The sequence below is a fragment of the Schistocerca nitens genome, chromosome 10, assembly GCF_023898315.1.
Source record: "Schistocerca nitens isolate TAMUIC-IGC-003100 chromosome 10, iqSchNite1.1, whole genome shotgun sequence".
In the NCBI taxonomy this organism is placed as follows: domain Eukaryota; kingdom Metazoa; phylum Arthropoda; class Insecta; order Orthoptera; family Acrididae; genus Schistocerca; species Schistocerca nitens.
The window spans coordinates 187,401,744-187,414,333 of NC_064623.1; the positions used below are offsets into that span (position 1 = coordinate 187,401,744).

General features: G+C 39.4%; 1 protein-coding gene across 1 annotated transcript in view; it reads right to left on the reverse strand.

The window, feature by feature from the left end:
• Window positions 1–6,048: 6,048 nt before the first annotated feature.
• LOC126210122 (protein crooked neck) overlaps window positions 6,049–12,590 on the reverse strand; it is an 86,442-nt gene continuing 79,900 nt past the window's right edge. The window contains exons 13-14 of the mRNA XM_049939266.1: window positions 11,140–11,421; window positions 6,049–6,247 (exon numbers count right to left, since the gene is read on the reverse strand). Of these exons, the coding sequence (XP_049795223.1) occupies window positions 11,152–11,421 (270 nt within the window). The 3' untranslated portion in view covers window positions 6,049–6,247; window positions 11,140–11,151. The remainder of the gene's footprint in view (window positions 6,248–11,139; window positions 11,422–12,590) is intronic.

A 12,590-nucleotide genomic window follows, 5' to 3' on the forward strand; every position in this document is an offset into this window, starting at 1 on the left:
GGAGCAAGTATGGTGGGTCTGACACACCGGTGTCAATGTGTTCTTTTTTCCATTTCCAGGAGTGTAACTTACTTCTAGCCGCACCCACTATGCATGCCTTGACAAACTTCAGTTACACACCATGCTGTTCAGGGGCCACTAACTCTAATGCACTATCACAGTTGTCTAGAAATTCGTTCAGCTGAAATTTATTACCATCAAAAAGCTGAGGCAACAACTTTAACGCATCACTCAAAACTAACGTGTTGCCTGATTGGTAATGATTGTGCAATATTATTACTGGTTGATTTTGCCTGCCCTGACTGCGGCATTTTGTACAAACAAGGTTTGTCTTACGTTATTAAGTGTCTTTGTAATCTGAGCTGATTTGTGCACCACTTCTTGTTGCTCGTGTTGGCTCGGCAGCCACGCGCCTCGTTATCTACTTCCAGCAGCCCTCCCGAGGACCGATAACGCCGCCTCCCTCTCTGGAGCTGCGTCTTGTTTACGCCTTGTTGTTGACAGCTTCCTGCATGTCGAACCAGTGCCGTGACGGACCTTCCCACCCTGTCAAAGTTGTCTTTTTCTTTCTTCGCCTCAGTATGCACCTCGTCTCAGTTTGATTGCTCAAAGCCATTAGTCTTTTCTTGACTTCGGGCTGAGTACTGTCAAAAGTTAAAATCGTCCTACACGTATTCCTCAAATCCGTGGCCTGGTTAATCCCAGTACTGTGTGTAAGAACAGCAAGGCTAAGGCTTCCACAAAAAGTCAACACCCATTAGAAGGGATGCCCAATTTGTTCCAACCCCACACCTGGCACCGAAAAGTGTGGATCGTCTGTCGTGTCTATAGTTTCCTGCAAAAGCGGATCAGGATGGGAGCTAGATGTTAATTCCAGTAATGAGGTGGCTCGTCCAACTCGAAATACTGGTGCTGGAAATTATTTGCAGATAAGGGAACTTGGTGGGATAAGAGACATATACTTCTGATGAAAAAACTGAGACGAAACACAAGGTAGGATAGACCACTGTCGGACCCTAAGAAGCACAAACACATTCAATATAAGTTGTGCAATCCTGCATGTACCCTGTGCAGTTAAGTGCCATGAGAAACCAAGTCCCAGCATCTGAAGGAACTGTCAAAGGAATCTCCCAGCAGCACCAGCAGCCCTGCTTATATAGGCTCGTCTGATGCAATCCCCCGCGATCACACACGTCTCCCGTTTTCTGTCGTCCTTCCAGAACATTCTGTCATAGCTGGTCATGTAGCTCCAGCACGCCTTGCCACAAAAACGAAACCTCCCATGCTTCCCAGTCCCCTGGCTGACGTTAGGTTGCTTTCCTACATGTTCATCTTATGCATATCGACTCACATCCGTGACCCATTCGCGACATTGTCTTTTCATAAATTTATGAAAAGACAATGTAACATCAGTATGACCTTATTGTAAAATTGCTTTTGTAATGCCATTTAGTCTGAAGATGATGTATTCCCTCAAAACATGTCGCTAAATAAATAAGTAATACAATAGTTAACAAAGTTTGTGACTGATAGCAGTAGTTTTTAAAAACCTTTACATATTTCTTGGGACAATCATGGTCGAAAAATAGTCAAAATGGCGCCAAATACATAATTTTCATCTGTATTCACCATTTGTTAATGTTCAAATGGTCAGGCAACTCTTACACTATTCACCACTAGATTGCTTCACTTTCCCTTGTAATACCATGGTTGCTAGTTTTGTGTTTGGCTGCTGTCTACCACCACGTGCCAAGTGTGTCTCACAGTGTATCTGACATTGTTCGATGATGTTCTCATAGTATTTCTCTCCCTCTGACCACTCACTTTTCTTACTTTATTTTGTGGGTACCTCGTGCAACACCCATGTACTCATTCTAACTCAAAACCTCATATTTATAGCTGGACATTATATCCCCATATTGTTATAAGAAACAAGTGTTATACAATCTCTTTCATGGGTCATCCTTGAAAGTAGTGAACAATAATTTTTAAATCTCTTCATATTTATGTTTAGAGAAATCAAGTAAGTCATTGTAATCCAAACTTTCTCACTTTTCAAAGTAATCTCCATTTCTTTGCACTTATTTTCCCATTGTTCAGTAAGTATGAAAATACACTCACAGTGGAACTTCATTCCAGCTGCACATAAACACTGACACATTGCTATCTGAATATCCTCCACCATCTCATAGTGTTGGCATCACACTGGTTAATTTACAGCTTCCATCATCTGTCGCATAACTTGTCAAGAAATCATCAACTTCATTTTGATATCTCTGAAGAAGATTTTGCCAAATGGTTCTTCTCGGAAGTTTGTGGTCCTTGGTCAATAAATGTGAGACCTAAAGAGCACAAACTTTCCAATAACTTCCACTTTGAGTCATTACTTGCACCGCATTGTGTCCTACTGGAAGCTTAGCAGCGATTTCATTCACTGTGACATTCTTATCTTCTCTAATGAGCTCACCAACTCTTTCCTTGTTGCGTTCTGTGGACACAGTTGGCTGGCAACCACTATGAGGCTCATCAAGGATATTCATTTTCCCATCCTTGAAATGCTTTTCCCATCTCCTAACAGCTAGCATCCAGACAGACATCCCCACAGGCAAGTTGAAGTCTGAGGTGAATTTCAGCAGCAGATTTTCCCTCTTTAACATGGAATTCAATAACAGTGCACTATCGAAATGAATCATCAAAGTCCACCATTTTGGACGTACTGTCTGTGGTGCAAAGTCTTTAGATTAAGATACTGCAGTCATTTTCTTACATTGTTGGAATCTGAATCCAAGAATGGGTAACTCAAGACTTTCAGTATGAACCTTATATTACAGTTTTCTTGGTTCCCCTTTTGAAGTCTTGTACACCTAAAGTTGGGCTTATAATTGCCCGAAACAGGTCATGATTTTCAACCAATAACGCTATTTGCAACTGAAGCAGTTAATTATCTCGTTCTTACGAAGCTCAGTTGTAGATGTCCCAATCAAACATTGTCCACCCATATGTGTTATACTTTGTAACTGCATTTGTTGAATATGGGCAGTTGGATGAACACCGGAATCAGAAGATGCAGTGTAAATAGGTTTATTATCAAACAATTTCATTAAAGCTGATTTTTCATCAGTCCTTTACCTGCAAACGGTATCATCTGTTCATCTATACATGAACAAATTGGTAGGGGATGATTTTTTACTTTGTCAAGGAGTGGCTATACCTTCCAATAATTGTCACTTGATTTGGCTTTCTCTTTCAAAGCATTGGCATCAACCAGTTTTAGGCTATTTTGTAACAGGTAAAACAATCCCTGCTAATAGTATCTGCAGTCAATAGATAGTGTGTTCAATTTTCCCAGCATGTTCTCAGTCTATAGTATACCAGTAAGGCTATCAACATACTGACCCCCCAAAATTTTCTTAATATTGCTCCACTGCCAGCCATTGATGTTATTGTTAGTGTAACACAATGTAAATTCATAAAAATAAGCCATATCATCAGTGTTTGGTCAATTTATTGTGTGAAATATTCAGGTGGTGACTTCACAGTTTAAATCTCAGGCTTGCAGTTTCTGGTACTTCAGGATTAAACTTAAAAATAAAGGTAAAATATAATAAAGCTACGTAAGCTATCTCTTAAATATGCCACACAAGTTTGCCTCCAGCAACTGCTTATTCTGTCTTGTCTCCATTTGGCACCTCTGTGTTGGATCTGTCAGAGGCACCCCATCAGCATCTTATGTTTGTGATCTGAGAGCTTGCTCAAGCTCATCTTCTTCAGGTAACACAAACTCAGAAATATTTGGAACTTCCACTGGCAATAGTTCCACTATTTCTTTATCAGTTAGCACTACAGCAAACAAAACTGGGGGGGGGGGGGGGTTTACTGCGTTAATTTTTTTCGTTATTGTGATAAAATAAATGCCTAATTCATTTATGTGTAAAGAAACGATGTAATGTAACACAGAAAAATGAAAGCTCACAAAAGAACATTTAGCAAAGAGGGAAGAACTCACCACTATAACCAAGTAAGCAATAACAGATTTGTAGTAATGGGCCTGAGATATCAGGAATATTATCTCCAGGTGATCAGTTTGATCAATAAAGGCAGTTCCTATGTAAAGATACCTTTACATGGTAAATGAAACATTTGCAAATATAAATATGCTTCTAATCTAAATGTGTGAATATTTATCTTTCTTGTGTCCTGACATGCTGCATGCCTTTCTAACATTCAGTTTCAAGCTGCTGCTGCCACCTAGGGATATCACAAAGAAGTCTGAACAAGTGACAAAACAGAATGCACCAAATGTCTACTCTGATGCCTCCAGCATTCAGAAAACGCAAAAATAAATAAAATATAAACTGGAGGTATTATTATATAATACCTATGGACACTACAGGTTAGGCACATATTGGGTAGTTAAAAATTTAATACTAACTGTGTGGTTAATTTTATAAAAGGCCAGAGAGTATTTTAATGAGACATGTTCAATTATTTTTGGTTGTTGAAGATATACCAAACTGTTCATTACAGATAGTTTAAAGTTCTCTTTCTTGATCTGCTGCTAGGTGTTTGTCTGAACTTTCTGACTGCCTCCCAGAATTCTTAATGGAGCAGTTACCTGCACTGATTAAACTTTACAGATAAAAGATTTATTTTGAACATAAGCTGAATGGGAGCATCAATGTCTTTATTATTTCTCTTTTAACTTGATTTTGTGCAAAACAAAATCAATTCTTTTGTGGTGTCACTAGGATGTAAAATGGACAACTGCAACTGCCCTGTGAAACAATGAGGTGAATGAAAGATATTTACAAATTCAACTCAAGAGTTAATTTTTTTTTTGCTAACCTAAGATTAACTGATTTATACATATGTCCTTGGACCAATTATGCTTGTTCTGAGAGACCAAACACACATGCTAGTAACTTCGCCAATATTGGTAACAATAAAAATTGGATTTTATACACCAAAATTACATATTTTTGGCAATTTAATATTAGATACTGAGAAACACCAATTGTTTATAGAGTGGAAAAGTGTTACTTCACATTGCATTTGTATCAATAAAGTGTGGATAGGGTTAACTCAGAACTAAAAATTTATTGGACATTTAAGTACAGTGGACTAAAATTCTTCAAAATATGATCCTTCAGCATCAACACGGCGCTGCCAGCGCGCCTTCAACTGTTGGTTTCCGGAAAGCCTCGGGTGTCATGCTGTCAAGAGCTCTCATCGAAGCCTGCTGGATGGTGTCGATGGAGTCAAATAGCTTCCCTTTTAGGCCTGTCTTGATTTGGGGGAAGAGGAAAAAGTCACTTGGAGCCAAGTCGGGGCTGTAGGGTGGCTGCGGCAGTGTTGTCATGTTAACCTTACCAAAACTTCGGCGGTGGCGCGCGACATGTGAATGGGCGCATTGTCGTGGCAGAAAATCCAATCGCTCTCGATCGCCGGGTGTACACAGCGAACTCTATCCCTCAAGCAGCAGAGCACTCACACTAACACGATGGTCATTGTTTAAAAGTTCCTGACTTACTCCACATTTTCATCCGTTCGGCTTGATGATTGCCCCCCAGAGCGGTAGTCGTCTTCAACATTTCCATGGCGATCTTTGAAACATTTGTGCCGCATGAAAACCATTGCATGGGACATGACTTCTGCCTTAAAGGCCTCTTGAATCATACAGTGTGTCTCTGTGGCGGTTTTGTTCAGTTGCACACAAAACTAAATCACATAATGCTGCTCCATTTCCGCCTCTCCCACTTTTCGACTGAGGTCAATGAAACGCACTCACGCTGCAAGCGATGCACACTCTCCAGGGTTCCGGGGGCAACTGCCACAGCATCAGTTCATTCCCTGAGACCCCCCCACTACTTCCCCCACCCATCAGAACCGGTCCGCATGTGCTCCCCTACTCCGAAACGAATCAGTCTTGAAACTTCGGAATCATACCTTGTACATACACTTTCTTTTTTTTTTGGTATTAGGACAAATTTTGATTTTGAGGTACTACAAATAGGATTATCGCTGCCCCTTACATGAATGTGGTCTCACTTCACTCTATAAATATAAAATTTTATTTACAGTACACTTTTCTTTTCAGTTCATAAATAACATTAAATTTACTGCATTATAAAATTTGTACATCAATTCGTGCAATCAGTGCACAATGGTCTCCATTACATGAAGAGTCTGCCGAAGAGGTCAGCATGGCCTTTCTTTATAGTTGAGTTTTTCTTCGATTCTTCAGTGCCTAGAAAAACAAAAATAAAAAAAAAAACTTGAATTCTGAACTAATAATGCAGATTGATACATATTTAGAAAATAAGGGGGGGGGGGGGGTCCGATTTCTTCTCTTACATTCCTCTATTGGGAGAGGAAAAAGTGATGTCAAATTGGACAATTCTATTTATCCATGAGAATCTGACAAAATTCTTTAAATTGGAGATTCAGTCCTCTTAATTTATATCCACATTTTTTCCCTTTAAGCATCTGTGAGGCAGGCATGCTTCTGTCTAAATATTTATTTAGTTTGGCATAAATTGTGAGACTGCATATAATGGTAAAGGATCAGTTTTTGTGAAGTAGAGACTACACAATTTCTAATCATAATCATCAGCTTTCTAAGAGATGATCAGATGATGTGAAGTGGAATGATCTCATAAATTTAGTAATGTGGAAGGATGATCCATACTGAGATTTATTGATAAAGTTCTAAGGATGGGTAAATTATTCATGAAGGTGGTCACTTAAAAACATTGGTTCTACAAATTCTTGAGTATTATTTGTTGTTGTGTACTTAGGTTACTCTCAGATTTATTTACCAAGTGCAAGATGGAGAAAGTTTTACTCTGAGTCACAAAATGTTACTTTACCCAACGTGGCCAAAACAGTCATGCTGAATGTGAACACTATGTTGTAAATATAGGAGAGGGGGAGGGGGGAAGGAACTACACTAAAGGGATAAACTAAGACCAATGTGTGAACCATAAGAGGAAAAGAACCATGAAGCATCTGGATGTGTGGAATGCTGGTTACTGAAGAAATCTGCAAGTCAAAAATGTCAAGTTCTCATATTCTGGCAGAAGATATCAGTATGCAATTTGAAGAGACTGGTAACTGTGACAAATTGAATGCCGTGACAATGCTCCCATATATAGTTGACAGAAACAAACTCATATCACTAAGCAAATCTGAGAAGCAATGTTGCCTGGTGATCTATGACATATTACTTCTCACCACTATTTCGGAAATAAAATAAAATAAAAATTGTGATGCTGATGCAAAATCAGGACAACACACAGCCTCAGATTATAAGTAAAAGAGAATGCAAGACAGAAACTGGATGTGTATGACAGTTAACTGAAAAATACATACAGCAAAGTGAACACAAAGCTGACATGATTAGGCCGTAAGCAACCAGTTCTATTTGATGATTTAATTTCAACTGGTTGTGGCACTTTTTTGCTACTGGTGAAACTGAAGTACACAGAGAGTTGTGTGGGTTAGTATGGACAGAGGTTGTATTTGACAACTGGAAAAAATTATCAACTGATTTCTTTTACTGACCCCTGACTCGGGTGATATAGTTGCAGAAAGGTTCCAAGAAAATTTAAAACTCATTTCTACTATGTAGCCATCACATATAAAAATAGTTGGTGGTGACTTCAATCTAACCTCACAGTGGGTGAGAATACAAGTTCTAAGTCGATGGTAGGCATAAAACATCATTTTAAATTTTACAAAATGTTTTCTCCAGAATTATTGAGGAGTTAGTTCAGGACTCCACACAAAGTGTAAATGGTTGTGATAATATGCTAGACCTTTTAGTGGCAAACAATCCTGAATACTGTAACATCTAAATCCACCAAAAAGAAATGCAAAATATATCGATTAAAAAAAAAAGTTTTCAGTTCAAATAAATACCTAGCGGCTAAAATTATGAACAACTGAAATTGGATGCATCACATAGAAAAGCTTGTGGGGAAGATGGAACAGATCTGTTAAAGACAGTGCATACACTTTTTCATACATTCCATCAATCCCATCAAGAAAAAGAAGAAACTTCAGGGGTGCATACTGAGTCAAGGTTCATGTTTATTTCAGTTCAATTTAATCAAGTAAATCAGAAAAAGAGGCTGCTACTTTGAGGAGGCAGCAACCTTTTTATTATTCACTTATGCTAGATAGTTACTGTTGGTGGCTTAATAGTTACTTGATTACAATGATATTTTTCAAATCGGCTATTTAATAACTGTAAATAATACTGAATTCTATTTACAGTGCATTCCTAATTTTCATGCAGCTTTGGAACAAACACTGCTACTTGCCATGTCACTAACTTGGCCTCAATCTATAATTTGTAGACAGACTGGCTTATGAGGGATGTTTATAACATCTTTTCAGTTGGTGTGGCTTCGCAATGTCCTGCTCTGTGTTAAACAGAAACTTGCTGAATATCTTCTCATTAGAGCACATAACTCCACTCTGAACCCTAGACAAAGAGGCAAAGACTACATGAGAATTACTTTTGTGTCTTGTATTTTGATTGTGTACATCACATTTCAAATTAAACTAATTGTGTCAGCAACAAAACCCATTCAGGAGTGGCTGCAATAATTCCAGAATCCTTAAAAAGGCTTCTGCAAGATGTGGTATTATCTACTTTACACACTGCTGCTCTCTTCTGCAGAATGAACACTTTTCTTTAGGTGCACTGCTCCGCAAGATAATTCCATACAACACCAGGGAGTGGAAATATGTAAAATTCTTGCCTTTAAGTCCGCACAATGACAGATGCTTGTAAGGGCAAAACACAATTAACTTTAGCATCTTGATTAGTTTGTCCATGTGTTGACTCCACTCTAGCCTGTTATCCAGCTGGATACTAATGAATTTTACACACAATGTTTCTTTTAGTGTACGACTCAACTTCTTCTTCTAAAAGGTCAGAATTACCTGTTTAGAACCGAGTCCTTGTGAGATTAATCCTTTAACTGTTAGTTGTGATCCACTTACACCCCTTTTCAGCCATTATCTGAGCTATGTCTGCTAAGGCTGAGTTTGGATCCTTGATTGGTACAAGGAAAACATTAGTTTTTTAAACAACCTTCAAAATTTCTTGAATATCATTTGTGCACATTACAGACAAAAGGGGGCACATACTGATCCTTATGGAATCCCCACATTTTACATTTCTCCATTGTGAGGTTAGTTTTATGTCTGTGACACAGGTTGTCAATGATGTCCTGCACTTTCTGTCATGTTTGGTAGCTTAAGGGTAATCATATCTAGTCCGCACACTCTTTTAATACTCTTTAGAAACACCATTGTAGCAATCAGAATTCCTAGAGTTCCATGATATGGTGGATTCTGAATCCCCTTAGGGGTTGTAGTTTTGAAACCAGTGTCTGTTGGTGATGCCTGCAGTATCTGCACAAGTAAATCAGATTCATCTGAATTGGATTGCTTATTAGAGGGTGCATTATCTGCTGCCACTGTGAGAAAGTAATCACTGAAAGTGTGTTATCAAGGAACATGTCAATATACCAGCATCTTTAATGAAAAATTATCATTAGGTCTTATATTTCATTATACTTTCCCTAGTACATAATTCAGTGGTGTGTGTTTACCAATCTCACTGTAACACAGCAAGAAGGAAATACACTATGTGATCAACAAAAGTATCCGGACACCCCCAAAAACGTGCATTGTGCTGCCAGCCACCTTACTGCCAGGTACTCCATATCAGCAATCTCAGTAGTCATAGACATAGTGAAAGAGCAAAATGAGGTACTCTGTGGAACTCATGGACTTCGAACGTGGTCAGGTGATTGAGTCACTTGTCTCATATGTCTGTATACGAGATTTCCACACTCCTAAATCTCCATCTCCACTGTTTCCAATCTGATAGTGAAGTGGAAACATGAAGGGACACGTACAGCACAAAAGCGCACAGGGCGACCTCGTCTGTTGACTGACAGAGGCCGCCGACAGTTGTGTAATAGGTACACATCTATCCAGACCATCAAACAGAAATTCTAAACTGCACCAGGATTCACCGCAAGTACTACAACAGTTAGGCGGGAGGTAAGAAAATTTGGATTTCATGGTTGAGCAGCTGCTCATAAGCCACACATCATGCCAGTAAATGTCAAACGAAGCCACACTTGGTGTAAGGAACGTAAACATTGCACAATTGAACAGTGGAAAAACATTGTATGGAGTGACGAATCACGGTACACAATGTGGCGATCCGATGGCAGCATGCACGTGTGGTGAAAGCCTGGTGAACGTCATCTGCCAGTGGGTGTAGTGCCAACAGTAAAATTTGGAGGCAGTGGTGTTATGGTGTGGTGGTGTTTTTCATGGAGGGGGCTTGCACCCCTTGTTTTGCATGGCACTTTCATAGCACAGGCTTAGATTGATGTTTTACACACCTTCTTGCTTCCGACTGTTGAAGAGCAATTCAGGGATTTCCAGTTGCATCTTTCAACACAATCGAGCACCTGTTCATAGTGCACAACCTGTGGCGGAGTGGTTACACGACAATGACATCCCTGTAATGGGCTGGCCTGCTCAGAGTCCTTACCTGAATCCTACAGAACACCTTTGGGATGTTTTAGAACGCTGACTTCGTGCCAGGCCTCACCAACCGACATTGATACCTCTCCTCAGTGCAGCACTCCATGAAGAACACATGACTGAAGGTATGCCTGCGGGAGTGGAAGCTGTCATCAAGGCTAAGGGTGGACCAACACCATACTGAATTCTAGCATTACCGATGGAGGGCACCACGAACTTGTAAGTCATTTTCAGCCAGTGTAGTTTTGTACTTTATCAAAACATTGCAAACTATGCAAGCCAAGAGGTCGCCCCAAAACTCTTTTAGGTAGTTTCACATAAACACAGATGAAGCTAAATCATTGTTTGTTCAACATCTTATGACTAGGTAATATTCTGGGAAACTAAGACCAAGAAGTGACATCAGTGGCACCTACAAAGAGAACACTTACAAAGTAATTGTGGCAGACAAAATTAAAAAGAAGGAAAGGTATAACGAATATAGACTGAAACAAAATTAGCATATGTTCATCATCTTCTAGCAAAGTTCACATTCACTGTGAGGTGTCAATGGCTGCATACCTGCAAACACTTTCACGATTCATTTCGTGGCCCATCGCTGTCCTGGTCGCCTTCCCGTTCCTCCTCTTCTTCACTATCACTGTCACTGATGCTGTCATCAGCATCCAGGTTAGGATCATCAAGCCCTGCTTCCCCTGCTCCCGATTCGGCCTCCTCCTGTTGCTGCTGCTGTTCTTGTTTCCTCTTCCAGGCCTTTGCCATCTCCAGCAGCTTAAGGTTCGGTTTCGTCGCCTCATCTTCAGGGAAGATGTAGTCGAAGAACTCCTCCCAACCTTCCTCAGACTGAAAAAAAGGGAAAATCAGATCTTCCTCTCCAAAACTGCTACAAACAAGATAAAAATTGTTCCTTTTAATGTAATATGTCAACATTTTTGGGCACATTTTGTTTCACAAAATGCATCCTAACAGCCACAGAAAAATGAGGCTTGATTGATCCAATGTTAGCATACTGGAGAATATATTAATCACTGTTACAGCTACCATTTGACTTCCTTCAGATACTGAAGATTTCAGACTTAAAAGAGGGGTCAGCCATTCCATGTCACCAAATATTCTCAGCAGCCTTAGAGGAAGTTTTCAGATCCTTAAATCAGAAAAAGAACCATTTCATTTAGTTGCTGACATTGGCACTTTTGATGCAAAGATAAACTTCAACAACAAATGGGCAACCTTAAATGGTACTGTTTGAAAGCAGACCTGCGAATCAATTGAAGAGTGGAAATGAAAACTATTCTAAGTACTCTTCTGTTCTCGGTAGTCTGTTACATGTTTCTAGAATTGTTCCAACTATAACAACCATAGACAACAGATATGCATTCGATGAGTCAGTTGTGGACACCTAGCAGTGGACATGCAGCCACAGTGTGTCAACACTGTCACAAAACACAATGGAGCAATGAATTGAACATCAGCAATGAATTGAACATCTCTAAATAAAGTGTTGAAGACATTCTCCAGAACATTTTAAAGAAGAGAAAACTGTGAGAGAGGTTTATGCTACACACCCTCAACTCTTGAACAATTGGATATAGACACTTGTCACAACTTGCTTGAATTAAAAAATATGGAAAATTCTTTTCTGATAAATGTCACCACAGGTGACAAAAGTTAATGTCATCAATACAAGCCTACCACAAAATGAAAAAGAGCAGAACGGGTCCCTGATGGTTCGTCAAGACCAAAGAAGTTGCGAATGTGATGTGCAAGATTAACATGAAGCACTTTTTTGAGAGTTTCTCATTGGTGTATGAATGCTCTGTGCATTGCTCACATGGGAGAAGACCAAAGTCCCAAAAGCATTTTGACTGACAAGATATAGAAAATCCTAGCAGTAATCCAAAAGAAACATGTGGAACTCACATACACACAGACTGATGAATTCATGAAACTCTTCCAGCCAACCATAAGTTGCAACTATTTTACATTTAATGGTAACATTTATAAGCAGTCAA